Genomic DNA, 23,454 nt, shown 5'->3' with positions numbered 1-23,454 from the left:
CCCCGTGCAACTGAATAGTTCACACATCCATGAAGCCAGCCCTGGTCCCAGCTTCTGTCACCACCATCATGCCCCCACCCCTGTTCCAGTTCCTTCTCTGGTCTCCTCTACACCATTCACATCCCCTCATCATTCCGTCTCCTCCACATCTAGTCCCCCCCTTGCAAACTCCATCTTCCTGTGGTCAACAACTCTCTCCTTTCCTTATCATACAATCCCTCTCATACTCTCCATCTTCCTCCCTCTCCAGACTCCATCACTGTCATCTCTCTCTTACATCCATCCTGCTTGGCCACATTTCTTATTTCCGGTACCCACACTCATTCATATCTCTTTCCTTCCCATTTCCTCCTCCTGCTCCTAGTTTAATTTTTCCATTATTTCCTTTTGAGTATTTTCTCCCTCACTAGTCATCTTGGTTTATTTCATTCTTCTTCATTTTCCCTATGTAAGCCCCAGATACAAATACTATAAACTAATTATTTCCCAGTCTCTCTTCCCTTTCACAATCTCCTGTCGTTCCTTCATTTCTTTTATTTTTATTTTCAATTGACCTCAGCCAAGTTTTCCTCACCTCTGCTTTCAAAGTTGGCATTTCCACGCTGGCCTCATTTTTCACTGCAGCTCTCTTTTCCTTTTTCCTTTTCCTTCTCCTCACTAATTGGTACTCCCAGCACCTAGAACATCGCCTGGCTAATCGTAAACACTCAGTAGATAGGTGTTGTATGAAGGAGCGTCACAGTTCCTTTCTGATCAATTCATGTTGAAATCATGCTTCTGAATTAGATAGCATTATATGCTATAGCAGTGTAGATACCAGCTGGTTACTGGTCACAGCTAAGAGATTATTTTTGCTTTGCTTTTAATAGCAGTACATTTTAAAATGGCAACATAAACAAATCTCTTCTGTTCATAAAAGTTTCTTTAAAACTTTTCTTTCTTTGATATTTTTCCATTCCTGTGCTAAGTGCCAAGTGTACAGGGAAAACCTTTCCTGTGAACAAATCATTAGGCTAGTGATCAAGTGATGACATTAATACCATTTACAGGGATGGAACCTAGAACATTGCTGTGATAAATGTTTGTGTGTGTTCATGTTTAGCATCAACAAGGGAAAAGTACAGAGCAGCAGCACCATTCCTTAATATGATTTTTCCTCCTTTGTGGAATCGCTATATTGTGATCTTTGCGATAATCTGCTTTTTAGTCAGGAAGAAAACCTCTGTTGAGTTTAACGTTAGTACTAATGCTGTTATACAAAATGTTATATAGATATGCTTGTGACTCCACGTCTGTTTTAAGATGTGGACTCTGTTTTTTTTGCATATCATATTTAGAAGTGTAATCAATAGTACAAGTGGTTTTTTTAAAATAAATTTATTGTATTTATTTATTTTGGCTGCGTTGGGTCTTCGTTGCTGCACGCGGGCTTTCTCTAGTTGTGGCGAGCGCGAGCTACTCTTCATTGCGGACCATGGGCTTCTTATTGCCGTGGCTTCTCTTGTTGCGGAGCATGGGCTCTAGGCACATGGGCTTCAGTAGCTGCAGCATGTGGGCTCAGTAGTTGTGGCTTGTGGGCTCTAGAGCGCAGTCTCAGTAGTTGTGGTACGCGGGCTCAGTTGCTCCGCGGCATGTGGGATCTTCCCGGACCAGGGATTGAACCTGTGTCCCCTGCATTGGCAGGCGTATTCTTAAGCACTGTGCCACCAGGGAAGCCCCAGTACAAGTGTTTTTGAAAAGCAAGAATATGTAGATTTTCTCCATGTTGAGCAAGGCAGGCTTGTCAAAGCAGAAGGTAAACTAGACTACTTACCCAAAATCTTCAGGGTGAGTTTGAATTTTACTTTATTATTGGGATTAGAGATTGTCTCAGTTAATTTCTTTGATTAGCAGTAGAGTTTTTTTTTTCTTTTTGTTTTTGTTTGTTTTAATTAATTTTTATTGGAGTATAGTTGATTTACAATGTTGTGTTAGTTTTGGGTGTACAGCAAAGTGAGTCAGTTATACATATACATATATCCACTCTTTTTAGATTCTTTTCCCATATAGGTCATTACAGAGTATTGAGTAGAGTTCCCTGTGCTATACAGTAGGTCCTTATTAGTTATCTATTTTATATATAGTAGTGTGTATATGTCAATCCCAATCTCCCAATTTATCCCTCCCCACCCTCTTTCCCCCCTGGTAACCATAAGTTTGTTTTCTACATCTGTGACTCTATTTCTGTTTTGTAAGTAGGTTCATTTGTACCATTTTTTTAGATTCCACATGTAAGTGCTATCATATGATATTTGTCTTTCTCTGTCTGACTTAACTCAGTATGATAATCTCCAGGTACCTCCATGTTGTTGCAAATGGCATTATTTCATTCTTTTTTATGGCTGAGTAGTATTCCATTGTATATATGTACCACATCTTGTTTATCCATTCCTCTGTTGATGGACATTTAGGTTGCAGAAGCATGTCCTGGCTGTTGTAATTAGTGCTGCAGTGAACACTGGGGTGCATGTATCTTTTCAAATTCTGGTTTTCTTTGGATATATGCCCAGGAGTGGAATTGCTGGATCATATGGTAGCTCTATTTTTAGTTTTTTTAAGGAACCTCCATACTTTTCTCCATAGTGGCTGTATCAATTTACATTCCCACCAACAGTGTTAGCAATAGAGTTTTTATGTTAAAGTCCTTTTTAGTGTAGAATATCAAAGCATAATGTCGCAAACATAAATAAGACCTTTCAAACCTTATCAGTTCTTTGCTCAAAAGGCTAAGTGATTACCTGTGGCTTCCAGAATAATTCACTCTGTATTCCCTAGAATGCCATTCGAGGCCTCCAGTCTGTCCCTAACTCCCTGTCTAGTCTCCTTCCTTCTCCCTGTCATATTTCTTGTACTTTAAGCTAACTTGAGCTTCTTAACCAATCTCAAATCCTAGATACCTGCTTGTCCCTGAGCCTTTGATCAAGCTTTGCCATGGGCCAGGAATGCCCTTTCTCTTCACATCTATGTGTGAAAACTCCAGTCTCCCTTTTGTGCCTGCTCAAATGCCACTTCCTTTATGAAATTTGCTTTAATTCTTGCTGCTGGGAGTAATTCCGTTTTCCTGTAGGTTCTTGTAGAACTCTGAATCCATTTTATGGCAGGTATCAAATTCTATACTTCCATTTTCTGCCCACATACCGCATCAGCTCTTCATGTGTATATTTCCTATGGGAAGGCTGTGTAGCCCTTACTTTGATATCTCCTCCAGCTTCCATCATTCCAACTTACATACAGCAGATGTTCAATCAATATTTTCTGAGTAAATATATTAACCATAGTCATTCTTTTTTTATTATTATCGTGCTGTATGTAGTAAGAAGTAGGGCATCTGTAACATAGTGCCACAAACTGGATGGCTTAACAGCAGAAATTTATTACTTCACAGTTCTGGAGGCCTGGAAGTCTGAAATCAAGGTGTCCGCAGAGCCATGCTCTGAGACTGAGTAAAATCTTTCCTTGCTTCCTGCTAGCTTTTGGTGGTAGCCAGCAACCCTTAGCTTTCCTTGGCTTGCAGCTGTACCAGCCTAATCTCTGCCTTCACTGGTGACATGGAGTTCTCGTGTGGGGGGTAGGGTGTGTCTGTATCCAAATGCCATGCCCTTTCCTTTCTTAATTGAGTTATAATTGACATGTAACATTGTATTAGTTTTAGGTGTACGACGTAATGATTTGATATATGTATACATTTCTTTTTTCTTTTTCTTTTTCTTTTTTTTTTGGCTGCGTGGCATGTGGGATCTTAATTCCCCGACCAGGGATCGAACCTGTGCCCCCTGCATTGGGAGCTCGGAGTCTTAACCACTGGGCCGCCAGGGGAGTTCCATATATGTATATATTTCGAAGCGATTACCACAATAAGTTTAGTTAACATCCATCACACCACATAGTTACAAATTTTCCCCCTTTTTATAAAGACACCAGTCATATTGTATTAGGACCCACCCTACTCCAGACCTTAACTAATTGTATATGTAATGACTCTTATTTCCAAATAAGGTCACATTCACAGTTACTGGGGGTTAGGACTTCAACATATCTTTCTAGGTGATACAATTCAACCCATAACACTAGGGAAATAAGAATTCGTATATAACCATATAGTCCTGGGTTATCATCTAAGTCGTAGTCAGACTTGCTTGAATTACATCTGTATGTCTGGGCTTACATTTTAAATAATTTGCTGCCCAGCTAATCAAGGAAAGCAAATGTGGAGAAGGCCCATGACCATTGCCCAGGGGACATTTCAAAATTCCTGTGGAGATGAACTAGGCTAATTTTTTAAGGGGTAAAAATGATGGAATATTTTTAAAGAGAATATTCCATATTCTGGAAGGGTTCCACCGTAAGTGTGGTTTCATGGTATCTATATTATGTCTGACCTCAACATACCGTGGCTTCCCTCTGCAGTCCTGGGGGCAGTAAGAAGCAGGCTTGGAATAATCATAATAGCTCTTGAAATTTATTGAGTACCTTCTGTTTGCGGGCACTTGTCTAAGTGTTTAACATGAATTATCCCATTTAATCTAATCCTTAACACTATGTGGTAGGAAATATTACTATCCCAGTACTATGTATACATATATACAGGTATCAGGGGATGAACAAGGAGCCTTCCCATCATATAGCCTTAAATTGTGTGCTTGTCAGTGGCTTTTATTTTGCTCGTACGAAGGTCTTTTATTCACGAATAATAACAGTCATTCCTGAATAGTGATGGGGTAAATATTTCAATCTTCATTCCTATCTTTGCCCTTTTGAACAGGAAAAGAGTGAAAAACTAGTGCTGGAGGAAACTGCGTATGAAGAAATAGAAAGGGATTTTCAGGAGGTTCTCAGTGAACTTTCAGGAGACAAAAGTTTGGAGAGATTTAGGGTTGAATATGAGAAGCTTCATGCTGTCATGAAAAAGTCTTATGACAATGAAAAGCGTCTGATGGCCAAGTGCAGAGAGCTGAATGCGGAAATCGTGGTTAATTCCGCGAAGGTCGCCACTGCCCTGAAGCTCTCTCAGGATGATCAGACCACCATCACATCCCTGAAGAAGGTCAGTGATCTTCTAGAAATGGAACCAATGGCAAGCTTTCATAAATGCATCCTGTACTTAAAACATCATCCTTTCATTATATTGGCAGCTCTAGGCTGGTAGTAAAAGAGTTATTAAGTCAAAATTTACATGATTTATATATTCATTAAGCCTAGGGAATAATGTTAATTTTCAAAGAACTTAATTAGCTTGAGTGAATTTCACAATGCAGAAAATAAGGTAGAACCTTACTGGCTTGGTTTCTAAGAAATACTGTGTTCACAAAAACAATTGGCCATAAGTAAGTGTAGTATTAGGAATATCAGTATGTCTTGTTTGACCCAAGATAAGTAATTAAATATCTTATGATGATAGCTTGTAAAAGATCTTTTCGTATTTCTACGTTTTCCAATGTTTTAGGAGAGGTTACCTTGAGAATTTCCAGATGGTAGTTTTCATGATCTTTCCTCTTATCGCCCCTTTGCTTCTCCCTTGATCGTCCCAGTTACTCATAATGCGAGAACAGGGATTCAGTCTGGGGGGGATATTGAGGAAGTATGGCTTTTTTTTACACTTTATTTTTTCATCCTCAAGTGTGTTGCATTATTTTGAAGGTGAAACACAAATGTTCCTTGTAGATTGCAGGGTGATAAGAGGTTAAGATATTTTAATTTATAATTGAAACCCTAGTGCTGAGAAATAATTTGAAATTTTTTAGATAATTCCCTTGATATCATGCAATTAAACATACCCCAATTCTAATGAAGTTCCAAGACTAGTGCAAAATGTAACTTACCTGTTTTCTTAGGAACCACTATTTTTAGTGTCTTTTTCTCTCTATTGTTATTTTCTTCTTCTCCTTGCAAAATACCAATATAAGAAGGCTTTAAATCATGTTATGATGAGAAAAGACCCCACTTTTTATTGTAAATTAAAAAGCTGGAAATGGAAGTCATGAATTGCCTAAAATATAATTGGTGAATTTGCTTTGGACAAGACTCCATATAATCATATTTCATTTAAATATCCTTCATTTGTTTTGCCAAAAATAGTATATATGGTTGCTACAGAAAAACGTACCCCTTAACCTGACATTTTGTTTTGAATCACTAAATTATGTGCTGCAGTTACCCAAGAATCATCTCTCTCTCTCTAATGTAATAGCATGAATTTATTTAATTAAATAATTTCTTCCACTCATTTTATTCCTTGTCAACATAAAAGAATATTTTCACCTTAAGCATATAGATTCTTACCTGTATAAAAGGACTCACATTGCACTTGATGAAATTTTGCAAGAAAATTAAGTGGCAGGGCAAAACTCAAGGCTGTTGCAACATTTACTGTCCTTCGTCCGTGTACTCGAATGGCTGTAATTCACTTTTAAGTATTTCTGTTAATATTCCACTTTGTATTCAGAATAGTTTTGTTTTTCCCCTATAAGCATTTGTTGAGAAGGCCTGGGCTTGGGTTTCTGGAAATGGGAATTATCAAGGCTGTTGTGTACAATTAGGTGACAGCCAAGACCTCATTTCTATGGATGGCTCTAAAGTTCACCTTGCCATCCAGGAGCTCACTTGGGGCCTGAGGGCAAAATATATTTTTAATATGGAGTCTATCAAGAGCTTCAAATTTAGGACTTGGATCCAAGACCATTCCTTATGTGAAAAAGCTTTTTTTTTTTTTTTCCTATAAAATATCTGGACTTGGAAAGCACATAAGCTTTCATTTTCAATTTTGTAAACCTATCTTAACATCTTTACTAGAAATAATACCATTAGTTATAGCAGCCCCTGCAGTATGTGAGCCCTGTGGCCACATTTACCTACACAAGAGAAAATATCCTTTGCCAGTAACCCTCTTTAAAACTGCTTTTCAGTATTGACTAACTCATGCTGAACAATGCAGTAAGTCAGTATCCATTTAATACATAGTGTATAACATGTAATCTTCTTTCCCCATAACTAGCTTCTATAACGTAGTTGTTTTATTATTCTATTTATTCAATTTAGCTTGCATCTGGAACCTAGTTTGGTTTTTCTCACTGATATCCCATGACCCACCTAGGAAATTGAAAAGGCTTGGAAGATGGTGGACTCAGCCTATGACAAAGAGCAGAAGGCAAAGGAGACGATTCTTGCCCTGAAAGAGGAAATAGTGAACCTAACCAAACTAGTCGAGCAAGGGTCTGGACTCTCCATGGACCAGGATAGCAAGTAGGTCATAGCCGTCTTGATTCATGTTGAACTTGCTTTTGCAGAGGCCACCTTCTTCAACAGACAGCCTGGGGCTTGCCGGTACCATCTTGAATGTTCTTTGTGAATGCCAGACTCCACTTTGTTGGGTTCCCAGAGATACTTTTCTGTCTATTGCCGTTTTTTTCTTTTTAATACTCCCTTTCTCCACACCCAAGAACTTCTAATTCATGGTTATATCAGACTTCTGGCTCTATAAAATCAGTGCTACAGTTTTAAAATGAGTAAAGATTCTAAGTTTATTTCTCTCAAACTTGTGTGGAATGGCTGACTTTCTACCCAGATTCCCAGCCCCTCCCATACACCGCCTGCCCTATGATTAGCCGTATCACTATCCTTCCTACCACCTCAGATTCTAGGCCAGAAAACAGTTGCTCTTCACACTTGTTACTCCTTCATCCCTTAAAGCTTCGTCTTGTTGACTCAGTCTTCTAAACATCACTTCATTCTTCCCCTCCCCACTATCAGCAGTGGGTCCCCTGTTCTCTGCTGGATTTGGCGGTAGACTCCTAACTGTCCTCTCTGCCTTTGAGGAGACATCTCCCCTCTTTACCATCTTCCATACCAGACTTAGTCTTCTAAAACATGTAGCTACATGCTTCCATCTCCAGCATATGCACCTTCGACAGCTACCCATTTCCTACGGATAAAGCCCAAAGTCTTGAACATGTCTTGCAGAGCCCTTTGTAGATCTGCCCCAGTTAGCCTTGCTAGACTCACGTCCAGCAGCACCATGCTTGCTCATGCCTCCTTGCCTTTGGACATACTGTTTTCTATGCCAGGGATCCTTTTTCTTCCCTTCTCCACTTAGTAAACAACTATTCATCCTTCAAGACCTATCTTAAACACCATCTTAACTTTATCACTGTCAGCATCTCTGTTCCAACCTCCTCCCAAGCCTCAGACCCAGTGACCAGGCAGAAGAGTCTTTGTGTTCCCTGTTTCCATAGGACCCAACATCTCCCTCAAGTTTGGCACTGGTCACATGGTACTGAAATTATTTGTGCTTCTCTGCCCATTAAGCTGTAAACTACTTGAGGGAAGACATCTATCTTTACTGTCCCTCTAGGAATCTAGCACTCTGTACGGCATGCAAAACCTTGCATTAATTAATGAGCCAGGAATGAGCATACACTTCCTTAGGCATCCTTAACTAAATCTACCTGCTGTCTAGGTTTCTTATACTTTCTAGATACGTTTATTGAATGTTGAATAGGTAAAATAAACAGAAGATGTGGTGTTCATAATAATGGACTCTATTTTCTTATTAAAGAAGTCATGCACGATCAGAGCAACTATTGAAGAGCAACTGTTGAAGAGCAATGTGAGGGAACTGATTTGGTTAGGAGGAGTTTTAAGGAAAATCAGAACATAATGAGGAGGAGAACTGATGAAACAATCCAACTCAGAATTTTGTCTTCAGCAGTGCACTTAGGTGTAGCTGTCTGTCTTTACAGTAACCTTAGAATTTAAGGTCTTGTTTATGGAGAAGAGTTTGCGGTTTTGAAGGTTCTTAATTAAACAATTATATCAATGTTGTTGGTCAATACATATTATCGAATTACTGTGTTTCTAACAGTCATTTGATGTCTGTCAGCTGCAAGTGTCTCAAATGCAAGTTTTCTGCTTTCTCAGCTCTAAAGTAGCTGCCTTGTTCTAGATGAATTCTGCTGCACAGGTCCTATCAGACATAGTTTTTCTACTTTCAAAATGAATACTACAGGGATGTGGAAAGCAAGGAGTAGAAATCAGCACCCCCCAACTCTTCCACTCTAAATTTCACTCCTCAGAGATAACCAGTTATCAATTTGATGCCTATTTTTCTGGACTTCTATAAAAATGCCTATAGTACACACACACACACACACGCACGCACACACACACACACACACAGACTGTAATTGCTTAAAAATAAGAAAAGGGGTCATATTATGCATATTATTATTGGAACATCCTCTTTTTCAGTTAAAAACTCAGAAAACAGCTCCCACGTCAGGGCATAAAGATCTTTCTCTTTCACACCTGAATAATGTTGATCCTTGACCATAAGTCTTTCCCATGAAAACTAGTTCAGAGATGGTAAGAAGGCTCCCCGAGCAGATGGCCATTTAGTCTGACGCCCGTGTTCTTCTTTTTTAGTATCCGAGATTTGCTGAAGTTCAAAGAAGAAGTGACAAAGGAGCGAGACCAACTCTTGTCAGAAGTGGTGAAATTACGAGAGGCCTTAGCTCAGACCACTGAACAGCAACAAGAAATGGAGCGGTCCAGGGAAGAGGCAGAGCTGGCCATCAGTCAGGTCTGCTCTGATACGGAGAGCAAGACGAAGGACCATTACCTTCCAGAAGGAGGTTTTGTCCTTCTCCAGGCTCCCTTCTGGTCTTGTTCCTTTCTTAGATTTATGACCCTCCCTCCCCACCCCCACCCCCACCCCCCACCCCCCACCCCTCTGCCCCGGGCCAGGTCACCAAATGAAGCATCCATTGTTTTGCTTGTTTCTCTGGTTTGTTTTTGGAAGAGCAGTTTTACTTGAGTCATTCTCTGTCTGAGATGTTACAAAGATAGGGCACTGCTTACATTTCTGGCCCAAGAAGTTGTCCCCTGTGACAACCAGGGCGCCCTGCACCTGGGGGTGGTGAAAGCACTTCCCCTGGCCTTTCTCCTGTGTAAGGAAGCCACCTAGCTGAATCGTTCTGAATACTTTTCTATAAAACCAGAAGTCGAATAGATGGTACACAAGCTCAGGCTTGAAGAGAAAAACAGGAGACTCCTTTGATCATGAGACAGGAGGAGGACTTTTCATAGAATTTGGCTATCATGATAAAACTGTAGTAATTTGTTTAGCAATATCCAGGACTCATGGAAAATACACTTTCATATTTAGGGTAGCTGGCTACATTTTATTTAGTTTCTGTTGATGGAGAATTAGATGAACTCTTTCCATGTTTGACTTCCCTAGAATTCTGGGCTTCCGTATTTAACTGGATTTAATACCTTTCTCTGTGGATTTGTTCCCACCATCAGGGTGGCTGTTTGGTGCCAAGGCTCTGAAAAACAATACAGAATATTCTTGAAAAGTTTGAACACTGCAGTTCAAAGATGACTCTCCTACAGGAGAAATACTACTCCAGAGTCATTGCCCTGAAAATATCTGAGAGAGGGAGAAGCTCGGCTGGTCGAGACCTGTCCTAAGGGGCTCATGTCCCGCACCCCATCCCCCATCATCCTCTCTGTGCCTGTAGTTCCAACAAGAAATCCAGCAACATCAGAACGAAGCTTTGCGGGAGACTCGGAAGAAGGAAAAACTAGAGAAAGAGCTCAAGCAGATGCAGACGGACATGGACTCCAGGCAGACAGAAACCAAGGCCCTGCAGCAGTACGTGCAGAAGAGCAAGGAGGAGCTTCAGAAGCTGGCGCAGCAGCTGAAGGAGCAGAAGGTGGGCTGGGCAGGGCTGCGCCGCGGGGCCTGGCCGAACAGGAGCGGGGAGTTTAGAGTGTTCTCTGGAAAGCAGCAAACTCCCTTCACCGCAGATGTTGGTGGATGTTGGTAACACAGCGCGTAGCACTGTACTGTGTTTGGTCTTTGAATGGCTCTTACGGGTAGATATGCTCTATCCCCCCCATCCCCCTCCTGCCGTGCTCCAACAGGTTAATCTCTTTTTATCCTTTTATTGATGTGTAACCTACACATAGAAAAGTGTGTAAGTCACAAGTATACAGCTTGATGAATTTTCTCCCCTTGAACACGTCTTGGTTACCCGCACCCAGCCTGAGAAATAGCACCCTGGGAACCTCCTCATGCCCCTCCCCAGTCACTCTCTCCCCCAAAGGTCAGCGCTCTTCTGAATTCTAAGCAGAGGTTAGTTTTGCCTGCTTTTGTACTTTACAGAAATTAAATTATACAGGATGTACTCTTTTGTGTCTAACATCTTTCTCCTAACATCCTGTTTTTGAGATTCACTTACGTTGTTGCCACATAGTTATAGAACCACACTATCCAATATGGTAGCCACTAGCCACATACAGCTATTTACATTTAAATTATTTGAAATTAAATAAAATTAAAAATTCAATCCCTCAGTTGCACCAGCACCATTTCAGGTGCTCCATAGCCACATGGGGCTAGTAGATACCGTATTGGACAGTGCACATAGAGAACATTTAGTTCATTGCAGAAAGTTCTATTGGACAGAGCTCAGAAGACCATTCACTCTTATTGCTCTAAGCATTCCAGCCTGTGAATATAACATGATTTATTTTTAACAGGTTTAATTTTAAGTTTCAAGTTTGGGAAACCCACACAGTCTTTATGCGTTTTAAATATGGTAATTTTTTTAAACATTTCCTCTGTAATAACAGTTTAAGGTAACACAAATGCTAGTCTGTTCTAATTTCTTAAAGAAGAACCATTTCATCTAATTGAAAAAAGTCATTTCTTGAAAATATGTTCTCTTAGGAAGTTTCCAAAGTATTTTTAAGCCATACATCATTTTTCTACTTAAAAAATTAGATAGTAGAACGCATTTATTTGTCAGTTGCTTTATTAATTTTATATAAAGCCAGACATCAAATAGATAATATGCAGTGTGCAACATCCATGAAAAAAACATGTGTCTTCCTTTGAGCATGAAATTTGAGAGGCTTTATCACGTTAAAACTATAGTACTTTGCTTAGCAACATCCAGAACCCATGGAAAATTTTATTTAGTCCCTATTGATGGGAAGTTGGATTGATTCTTTCTGTGTTTAACTTTTGCTTGAGGGGAAGTTATATATTGGAGGAAGTGTCTTCTAAGCCATCTTCTCTCTTTTTTTTGATATCCCTCCATCTCCCTAATATTTTCCCAATAGAAATGACTTCCCAAAATATAATCCTCTGTTTTTATAAAACCTTGTCTTCTCTGAATAGTCAAGGTAGGGAAGGGGAAAATCCAACTGACACTGAAGTCAGGGAGGTAGAAATCATTCCACTACTACTCCACGGTTTTGACTTAAGTTGGATGAAGGGGAATTGTTTTGTGTTGGTGTTAGTGAATGGTTCTGGTCACGAAAATGTTGTAGGCATGCTAATGCAGGATTTGCTTCTGAAGATGTAGCTTCTGAGCCCCACAGCCGATAAAGCTCGTTTGAATCTCTAGCTCATTTGCAATGATTATAGCAATTGTTGTGTATGCGAAGCCTGCCAAATGGCAAACAGGCATTAAAATATTTATCCACCACCTGTGAACAAGACTTCCCAAGGTGCCCAGAAAAAAAAATTATGCTCTCTGTGTTATTCATTAGAAGGCATCATTTCCCTCAGCCATTTAACATTCATCATATTTGAGTGCCTTCATGCTTTCACTGGGGAGAAGGAACAATTTCTGCGAAGACAAAAAAAGTGTGGTTGCCGTGCTTGTCCCAGGAGGTCTGCGTGGCCTCCTGCGTGGAAGTGCAGCTACTGTAATGAGATTCAAAAGCGTTAACCAGCTCGTTCTGCATCTTTCAGATACTGAATGAGAGAGCTGCAAAGGAGCTGGAGCAGTTTCAGATGAGAAATGCTAAACTTCAGCAAGAGAACGAACAACATAGTTTGATTTGTGAGCAGCTATCCCAGGAAAACCAGCAGAAGGCGTTGGAGCTCAAAGTAAACACCAAGTGACATATCTGTTCCCTAGCATGCCCTCCTTCATTCCCTATTAATATAAGTTGGCTGATGCTATTGGAGCCTTTGGTTGGATAACCTGTATTAGCCTTGGTCCTTCAGAGGCAGGTGTAAACCTACAGTGATTGCTTTATGCCCGGAAGCAGTTTGATAACTTCCATTCTTATAACATTGCTAAGCTGATTATTAATCATATGACTATGCAAATACTTTCCAAAGTGAGCTCAGATGTTCACCTCTGTAACTGAGCCTTGCAAGTAACCAGTTGCCCAGAGCTAGAAATCATTTACACATGTGAGTGGCAAAGAAGTGAGATTGTATTTCGCTACTTGTATGGAATGGGAGGGGTGGGGGATGGACAGGTACTATTTGATGTCTACTCTTAGGACTGCAGAATCATGATTTTCACTTCTGTCCAATGTAAATTTCAAGATATGTCTCCTATTCTCCCTGCCCTGATTGAAGAGTGCTTGCAAATTAAGTTTGGATAACCGTTTTATACTTGGATACATATTGTCTGCCTACATGCTTAGCAGAGTGGCTTTATGTTTATCACCAATTCTGAAAAATCCACAAGCCCTACTCTAGTTATGTTAGAATACTGGGCATAAAATGAGTGACTAATCAGGAAAATACATTGATTCGAGTAGTAAATCTTAACAGTTTTTGCATCACAACACCTTTTGAGAATCTGATGAAAGCATGTGTGTGCGTGCACATACACACGCACGCACACTTATTTGCACATCTTGTGTCTTGTTTTGCATGCAGTCTTAGAGGTTTACAGGATTTTTCTGAAGTCTAACCATGGGGTCTGGATTAATTTTTCTAACCATGGGGCCTGGATTAATAACTACTGAATTAGAACATCTTATTGTTTTAATTGAAAGGGGCCTTAGATGAACTAATTTGGACCCGGTAGGATCTGAGGCTGAGGAACATTTAAGCACCCCAGAAATGTTTGACTCAAAACCATTGTTTATGAGAATGCTCCAAGTTAAAGCAGAAATGAAACGACTCCTGAAGGCAAAATAATGTATTAGCCCCGAAGGTGAAATTAAAGGAAAAATACTTATGCCAATAATTCTCTCCTTTGATGACATGCATGGGGCACCTTGAAAGATGGAATATTTTTGTTATCAGATCCTAAACCTATGGGATTCTGCTTCTAGCAGTGATCTGAGGATAACGTGCCCAGCTAAGTGCAGCCTCTTCATTGTCAAGAACTGGGAATAATTGCTACTCTTTATTTGCAGAAGAATCACTAGTTGCTTTCCCAGTCATTTCTAAGAATGGCACATTTTTTAAAAATGAATTTTTAAAAAATTCATAAAACTTGAAATCCATAGACAAAAATCTGGTGCTTTACTTTGCTGGAATTGCTGTTTTGATACCTTTTGACATCGTGTAGACTTGCTTATTAATGCTACCCTGTCCACCTGTCCATATATACAGTCATTGACTAACATACTCTGAGGAAAGAGGGCCCCTTTTCTAACGTATGTAATTGCACTACAGTGGCCGGCCCCTTTTCTAACATACGTAATTGCACTACAGTGGACATGTGGATCCAAAAGACTCAATATTTTATAGCATGTTAATAACCTCCAAGAGAGATCACTTTGTGAGTCTATGAAATTTGCTAATCAGTACAGCATTTGTACACAAATTTCACACATTTATGATACAACTCAGCATTCTTATCTTGCTTGATTCAACAATTCCATGGTATCTTGAGGTATCAGGTTTAATCAGTCTTTTCATTGTTTTTAGCTCATGTAGCCATATATTTTATTATGGCTTATATAGACTTTTTCAATTTCTCTCAAAAACCAAACAGTGTGTGTTTTGATTTAATCCCACAGAACAACTTTACACTGACATAGGAACAATGTCCTTTTATTGGTTCTGAGTTTACCATCATCCAGTCACCGGCTCTTTATTGACTGAGTGTCCCTGGTTAATCCTCTCTCACTAATCATAGGCCAAAGAGGAAGAAGTCCATCAGATGCGCCTTGACATTGGGAAGCTCAACAAAATCAGAGAACAAATCCATAAGAAATTGCACCAGGTTGAAGGTCAAAAGGGAGAAGTGGAACAGCACAAGGAAACCCTGAAAAATCAGATCTTGGGATTAGAGAGAGGTAAACCAAGAATCATTTTGTGCTTTGTTTTATTAGTTTATGAGCGTTTCATAGGTAACTAATGTCATTTGGCAACTCCATGCATGCAAACACAAACCATGCCAAATGAATTCAGTAAAACAACATTCAAACTGGTAAGTAGATAATATGGAAGAGACATCGTTTTGAATACCTTGAACTTTCTTACCTTAAAAAACTCTTCGGGCTTCCCTGGTGGCGCAGTGGTTGAGAATCTGCCTGCCAATGCAGGGGACACGGGTTCGAGCCCTGGTCTGGGAAGATCCCATGTGCCGTGGAGCGACTAGGCCTGTGAGCCACAATTGCTGAGCCTGCGCGTCTGGAGCCTGTGCTCCGCAACAAGAGAGGCTGTGATGGTGAGAGGCCCGTGCACCGTGATGAAGAGTGGCCCCCGCTTGCCTCAATTAGAGAGAGCCCTCGCACAGAAACGAAGACCCAACACAGCCATAAATAAATAAATAAATAAATAAAATTTAAAACAAAAAACAAAAAACTCTTCAACAGGTTATACTGAGCCCAAAGTATTTTTCAGTATTTGTCAATGGAGTAAATAGCATCTATACTCTTAGGTCTGGGTTCTACATGTCTTTTCCTTCAGTCTTCTTTTTTCACAGAAGATGCGGGATAAATTCAAATGAATATTCCGCATGAGCGGTATTTGAGACAATAGTATACCCAGAATCAGTGAGACAAAAATTAATGGCTTCTAACTCCTTTCCTCTGTTAGTACTTTACCATATGGCAAACGCTTGTTTTAGCCAACTATCACATTGACCTGTGGAGGGAAAATTTAAGTGCCACAGGAGGCCGTGTAGTACAGAAACATCATTAAGGATACAAACTCTGGAGTCAGATCTACCTGGGTTCAGATCCCACCTCTATCACATTTAGCTGTTGGGGATGAAATGGCTAATATATAGAGAGCTCTTGGGACAGTGCCTAGCATACAGTAAGTGCTTACTAAATGTCATCTATTGGGACTTTCCTGGTGGTCCAGTGGTTGGGACTCTGTGCGTCCACTGCAGGGGGTGTGGGTTTGATCCCTGGTCGGGGATGCATGCCGTGCAGTGCGGCCAAAATAAAAAAAAAAGTCATCTATTGTTACCCAGATATATTACCACTTATAAAAGTAATAAGAGAATACTATCTCATTCTGAAAAAGAATATAATTAAAAATAGGATATGCTAGTTAAACATGGTGTGGTAGAAACAGCTCAGAGACTTGGAGACAGAGGATCAGGGTTTGAATTCTGACTGCACCAGAAAATGTGAGGCAGGAACACCTCATTGACCTCAGCTGTAAGTTACTGACTGAGATAACATACATAGAAGCATAAAAATGTACATTGCCTCCCTAAAAGTTATGTAAAATCTAAATCTCTAGATAAGATTATTAGAAATATTTGTCACGCCTTTGAGAAGTACAGGTATTTTTCCTCCTAAGACATCGGAAATAATCTTTTACTGAGGCACAGTTGCAGCTGATATTGATAATTTCTCCATTTATTTATTCATTCAATAAATTGAGTACACACTATGTGCAGGCATTATGCTAGGCATTGGGTGCATGGAGGTTCCTGCCCTCAGGATGCTTACAGTCTAGCGTGAGTTTACAATCTAATGTCTTCAATGACAGATATGAAAAAAAAAAATAGAACTAGTAGAGCATGTTTTGTAACTGGCTTAGTGAATTTCCGAAAACTCTCCATATTAAAATTTCTGTATTTTTGCTGGCGATAGTTCTAAGCTTTGAAAAAAAATTTTATCCATTAAGTATTGAACCCAATCCTTCATCCTTAAATCATGTTCACAAAAGTCATCGTGCTTTCTCTTCTGGTTATTTTATAGATATCGTTAACATCATTATTTCTTCTTAGGGAGCACTTCCTTTTGATGTGCCCTACCAAAGAGTGGCATTGGACATAATGGTTAGGAGCATGACTTCCTACCACATATGTTATGATTTCCTACCACAAAATCCAAGAAATGAACTGAAAAATTGCCAGAACTAACAAGAGTTCAACAGGGTGGCAGGTTATAAAATAAATATATAGGTATCAATAGCTTTCTTTCCTACAAAGAACCAGTTACAATATATGATGGAAAACCCCCCTTTCACAATAGCAACTAAAGTAATAAAATATCTATGAATAAAGTTACCAAGATATCTGTAAGACCTATATCTATCAAACACTACAGGATTCTTTTGAGGGGTATAAAAGAAGACTTGAAAAATGGACAGATACACCAAGTTCTCGATGAGAAAACTTGATATGATAAAGATATAAATCTGTCCAAATTAATCTACACGTTTAATATTTCCAATAAAAATTTCAGTGAGTTATGTTGCTTGGGACTTGAAAACTGATTCTAAGTTTCCTCCAGAAGAATAAACATGTGACAATAGCTATAGAATTCTGGAAAAGAAGAGTGAGAAGGGAGCATTTGCCTTACCAGGTGTTTAAATGTATTATAACACTTCAGTAATCAAATAGTTTAGTGAAAATGCCTGAATAAACAGATCAATGGAGATCAGAAAGACCGCAAAAAGACCCACGATTATCATCTAAGATAAAGGTGTCATTTCATACCAATGTGCAGTATGGATTATTAAGAAAATGGTAGTACGACAATAAACTACTTTTTGGGAAAAAAGTTAAGGTCAAATGTAGGAACAATAAAGCCAAGATGCAGAGATTTAATGAAATTAAAGGTAATTTTTTTTTTAGTAGCCAAAGACTATATATGAAGGCAAATTGACTAAAATATTGCCAAAGAGTTAGTATCCTTATTATATATAAGGAGCTCTTACAAATTCACAGAAAGGTAAACAATTCATGAGAAAAATGAGCAAAGGACCAGTGTGGGCAATTTGAAAAACAGAAAAACAAATAAATGATCATTAAACAGGAAAAGTAGTCGCCTTCACTACTAATCAAAGAAATGTAAATTAAATAGGGACATACTGGTTTAGAAAAATCTATCAGGTTGTCGAAGATCAAAGAGAATGATAATAACAGTGGTGGTTTGGGTGTGGATTTAAACTGCTTTTAATTTTTGGAGAGAATTCGGCAGTAGGGGAGAAATGTCTTTAAAAAGAAAATCACTTTTGATCCAGGACTTCCTCTCCTAGAGGAACAAATGAACAGGAACTTTCATAGGATTATTGTTTATAATTGCAAAAAAATTTTAAAAAAAGAAACAACTTAAATGTTAAGATGGGGATTGGCTAAATAAATTGTACATTTTTATACAGTGAAATATGAAGTCATTAGAAATTCTGATGTAGATACACATTTATAATATAGAGAGGTATTTATTTTATGTTTGTTAATTATAAAACAAGTTACAAAACTGTATGTGTGGTATGATTCCCTCTTGGTGTATGTGGTGTATAAATATTCATATTTATATACACATGTATATTTGCATAGGAAAAAGTCAAAAAAGAGACACATCAAAATCCTAAGTAGATTCTGATTTAGAAAATTTTCCCTTCTGTTTATTTTTATTTCCAATTTCTTCCTGTATTTCTAATTACTTGTATAATAAAAAAGATTTAAAAAGAGCAAGGACTTTTTGAAGTCAGAGAGGCCAAACTTCCAATCTCAGCCCTGTCACCTCTTGGCTGTGGACCCTTGGCATATGGGCCTTTAAGCCTCAGGGACAGAAAGACCTACCTCACTGAGTTATAATGAAGATCATGTAACACTCAATGAAAAGTAGTTTTATAGCTACAGATAAATATATAAAGCAGTTTTTATGTCACTTTGGCTTTGGCAGATTCTTTCTTAGGTTTTCTTTATATTTATTATTGTTTTTCTCCCTGGTGATTTAGAGGTGGAGGCTTCAAAGAAACAAGCAGAACTTGATAAGAAAGCAATGGATGAGCTTCTGAGAGAAAGGGACCTATTAAATAAGGTGAGTTTGTTACAGTAACACTGGTAAATAAATGTCTGTCTTTAGTGCTATAATATCTGCCTATAACTGGTTGCAGGGGAGAGAAAACTCTGAGGCAAACAAAAGTAGATTAGAATTAATAATAGTGCTCAATTTTCCTCTAAACAGCTATCCACGTTCCACCATTCACTGGCTGTGAATTGAAACCGCATTATCACCTGTGAGCACAAAGGGACTTTGGAGAATTATCATATAAACCAGCAGGGGATTTCAGGGTGTCTTGTGGTTTCTGTTTTTATTGCTGGTGTGTTATTCGGCATCTTAGCAGTTGATCAAAATTTCTGATTTTAATAAATTTATTGATTGATTGATTTTTGGCTGCGTTGGGTCTTTGTTGCTGCACGTGCATGGGCTTTCTCTGATTGTGGCAAGCGGGGGGCTGCTCTTGGTTGCGGTACACGGGCTTCTTATCGTGGTGGCTTCTCTTGTTGCAGAGCATGGGCTCTAGGAGCGTGGGCTTCAGTAGTTGTGGCACGTGGGCTCAGTAGTTGTGGCTCGTGGGCTCTACAGCACAGGCTCAGTAGTTGTGGCGCATAGGCTTAGTTGCTTCGCGGCATGTGGGATCTTCCCAGACCAGGGCTCGAACCCGTGTCCCCTGCATTGGCAGGCAGATTCTTAACCACTGTGCCACCAGGGAAGTCCAAAATTTCTGATTTCAATATCTATAGTCTGCAACTTGTGCTAATCCAGAAAATACAAGTGAGTGCTAATAAAATTTAACTTTTAGGTGTTTGAAGGATGGCTGGTTGGCCATATAAAGAGTCTCTAACTTTTCCTCCATCTTTTCAGGAGTGTTGTAGGTTTTGGTTTCTGTTTTTGGCCCTTATTTCTCCTGGTCTTTGAGCTCAATATGGTCCAAAGCTGAGGGAGGGGTTGGGGGAGCTTAAGGCCTGGAAATCCTCTATTCAAGGCAGACCACCCCCCCTTTCCCCTCCTTGCCCCTTCCAGAGGATTCCTTTGATTGACAGTCACTCTTAGGAGATTAAGTACTTTCAAGGATTTAGGGTAAACATTCCTGCTCAAGGATTTCCTCCAGGGAGGAAAAAGCTATGGGCCAGGTGTAGAGTGGGGAGGCTGCTTCCGGAGCAGACAGCCTGATGGCTTTTGGCCAAGATAGCTTCATCTCATCAAAGTAGATACAGCCTATATTTGTTCATTCCGAATTTTTATTATTTCTTTAAGTTTCCCAGAATTGAATAAATGTTAACAAAGTATTGAATAGATTACCCTGTAGCTTAAAGTAGACTATTTGGGGTATCTCAGGAAATAGTATAAGATTAGATATCTTTACATGCTGAGCACTCCTTAAGAAAGTCATTAATTTTTTTTGCATAATCCTAGTAACTGTTTCTTTATTCTATAAATTTATATATGTAAATAATGTTGGATTTAGATTTTTAAGTTTATTTGTAGCACATACAATATTTAATCCATTTATAGTTTATATATTCTGATAAACAACCTATAGGTTTTCTGCCACAATAGGACACCTAACACATTAATTTTATACGTATTTTGTTTGATCTGACTACGTCAACTCCTTCTTTAGGGCAGGGTACATTTTTAACTTTTTTTTTTCCCGGGCCATTGCATCCTTAATGCCTGGCACAGCGCCTGCCCCTCTGCAGGTATGCAGTCAACCTTTACTGATAATACATCCTTTCCCCACTGACTTGAAATGCCACCTTCATTGAGTGAGTGAGTGACATAGTTTTGACAGGCGGCAATGTTAATAATATTTGGTTCTTTCAGTGTCATGTTGAAGTGGCTTTATCTTTCATAGAGCAAATGTTTAATTCAATACTTGAAAGTAGAGTTGACCTTTTCCATTTTCTACATTGTCATCCGACCGAGGTTTAATGTTCATTTTTTTTTAACCTGTTTATGCCAGTGGTTTTCAGACCTGGCTGAAGTTCTGTATTGGTTAGAGATTTGTGAAGGAATTATGAGGCACCTCATGGAACCCAAGGATACAGCTGGGCCTCAGGAACAGATAGGAACCTGGCCTAACACTCTTGGGATGCACAGAAAGCTCTCTCTCCCTCCACCACTAGACTTCCAGCTGAGTTTTTGCTTCATTTCTTTTAGTGAAGATCGTCTCTCTCTGTTTCCCTGTCCATATGGCAGAAAAAAGCTATCACCAGCAGCTCCCAAGTTTACATCTTTTACTGAGTTATAAAAATCTGGAGGCCCTATTTCAAAAGTCACTGGGTCCATTCAGCTGTGGCTAGAAAAGCAGACAACCTCTGCTCCATCATGAGCATGGCTGCCAGAGTTGCACTCTATTAACTCTGTGTTCCAGAGGAACAACCTGGCTCCTTGGGCAGCCAACCCAAGGCATTTCCATTATAGCATCTGAAACCACCAGGGCAGCTTTTTAAAAAAATTTAGGTGCATAACAGCTCCACTGAATCAGAATCTCTGGAGTTGGGACATCTGTTTTTTTAAAAAACAGGTTAATTCTTTTTTACTGTTGTAAAATACATACAAAACAAAATTTGCCATTAGTGACATTTAGTACATTCACAATGTTGTGCAAACATCATGAGTCTAGTTCCACAACATTTCCATCACCCCAAAAGGAAACCCTTTACCTGTGAGGTGGTCACTCCCCACTTTCCCCTCCTCCCACCCTTGGAAATTATGAATCTGCTTTCTGTTTCTGTGGATTTGACCATTCTGGATATTTATATAACTGGAATCATACAATATGTGACTTTTTATGTCTGGCATCTTTCACTCAGAATAATGTTTTCAAGCTTCAACCATGTTGTATCGTGTACTTCATTCCTTTTTTTTTGTTTTTAATTTTTGTTTATTTATTTTTGGCTGCATTGGGTCGTTGTTGCTGTGCACGGGCTTTCTCTAGTTGCAGCGAGCAGGGGCTACTCTTCATTGCGGTGCGCGGGCTTCTCATCGTGGTGGCTTCTCTTGTTGCAGAGCATGGGCTCTAGGAGCGTGGACTTCAGTAGTTGTGGCACGTGGGCTCAGTAGTTGTGGCTCGCGGGCTCTAGAGCACAGGCTCATTAGTTGTGGCGCATGGGCTTAGTTGCTCCGCAGCATGTGGGATCTTCCCAGACCAGGGCTCGAACCCTGGTCCCCTGCATTGGCAGGTGGATTCTTAACCACTGTGCCACCAGGGAAGCCCTTCATTCCTTTTTATGGTTGAATAGTATTCCACTGTGTGGATATAGCACATGTTGTTTATTTAGTCATCAGTTGATGGACATTTGGGTTATTTTCCCCTTTTGGCTTTTGTGAATAGTGCTACTATGAACATTCACGTACAAGTTTTTGTTTGAACACCTGTTTTCTATTCTTTTGAGTGATATTGTTGGAGCATATGTTAATTCTGGGTATCTGTATTTTTAATAAGTTGGTTTTATTTTATTTTGTAGTCAAAGCCTGTGTTACATGATTAGGTTCAGCTGTTCTGACTTCACAAGAAAAAGGCAAGAGCTGGAACAGAGGTTGGCTTTGGGGTCAGCTAGCTCTGGATTCAAATCCTAACTCCACTGTTGTATGAACTTGTAGGCAAGTAGCTTAACTTCTCATTCTCAGTTTCCTACCCCTAATATGGGAGCGATATAGTGCCCACTTCCTGGGGATGTTGTCTCTTAGTGCATTTATATGTATGTCTATAGTGCTCTGTGCAAAATTAACATACCAAGCTCTAAATAAGCTGTAAATAATATGATTATTTTTATTCATCTCCCAAACAATGCATCTAATTATTTTAGGATTAAGACAGGGAGTAAATTTAACCAAAAATCTCCAAACATTTTGAGTAATGGGGCTGCTGTGTTGTCCTTGTTTTTAGAATATGCTTAAGGCGGTCAGTGCAACCCAGAAACAGATAGACCTGGTAAAGCTCCATGAACAAGCCAAGAGAAACCTGGAGGAAGAAATCCAGAACTACAAAGAAGAGGCTCAGAAGCAGAGAAAGATTATCTTTCAACTGGAAAAGGAGCGAGATCGGTACATCAATGAAGCCAGTGACCTTACCCAAAAGGTAAGCCACTCCTCCGTGGTGTGGGTCGAGCACCAGCACATTCTTTCTGGTTGTCACATTTCTGATTGCCACACACTGTTGCAAAGATGAATTATTCAGATTTCAGCTTGTGGTTCACATGCAGATTTAAGATAGTGAGACATAAGCTTTGCTAGGAAATCAACTACTTCCCATTTAGAGTAAATAAATGCTGAGCAGATATTTGCAGAATGTAAATTTGGAGGAGCACAAATGCATATGATCAGTCCAGCCCTGGCAGGGCATATCTTCCTTGTAAAAGAACCCCAGGGATCCTCGTATCCCTGATTGGGAGCCACTGTAAAACAGCATATTTCTCTTGCGACTTGATCATTTAAGAACCT

The 23,454-nt window shown here is 39.5% G+C and overlaps 1 protein-coding gene across 1 annotated transcript in view; it reads left to right on the top strand.

Moving 5' to 3' along the window:
• Positions 1 to 23,454, top strand: part of CFAP58 (cilia and flagella associated protein 58) — a 122,934-nt gene that overhangs the window by 18,125 nt on the left and 81,355 nt on the right. Inside the window, exons 5-12 of the mRNA XM_057531431.1 lie at positions 4,802 to 5,083; positions 7,130 to 7,278; positions 9,457 to 9,613; positions 10,557 to 10,751; positions 12,803 to 12,940; positions 14,943 to 15,102; positions 18,959 to 19,041; positions 22,901 to 23,092. Of these exons, the coding sequence (XP_057387414.1) occupies positions 4,802 to 5,083; positions 7,130 to 7,278; positions 9,457 to 9,613; positions 10,557 to 10,751; positions 12,803 to 12,940; positions 14,943 to 15,102; positions 18,959 to 19,041; positions 22,901 to 23,092 (1,356 nt within the window). The remainder of the gene's footprint in view (positions 1 to 4,801; positions 5,084 to 7,129; positions 7,279 to 9,456; positions 9,614 to 10,556; positions 10,752 to 12,802; positions 12,941 to 14,942; positions 15,103 to 18,958; positions 19,042 to 22,900; positions 23,093 to 23,454) is intronic.

Source organism: Balaenoptera acutorostrata, chromosome 16 (assembly GCF_949987535.1).
Source record: "Balaenoptera acutorostrata chromosome 16, mBalAcu1.1, whole genome shotgun sequence".
NCBI lineage: Eukaryota > Metazoa > Chordata > Mammalia > Artiodactyla > Balaenopteridae > Balaenoptera > Balaenoptera acutorostrata.
Note: the sequence above shows the minus strand (reverse complement) of the source record. Positions and strands in the feature narration are given on the sequence as shown.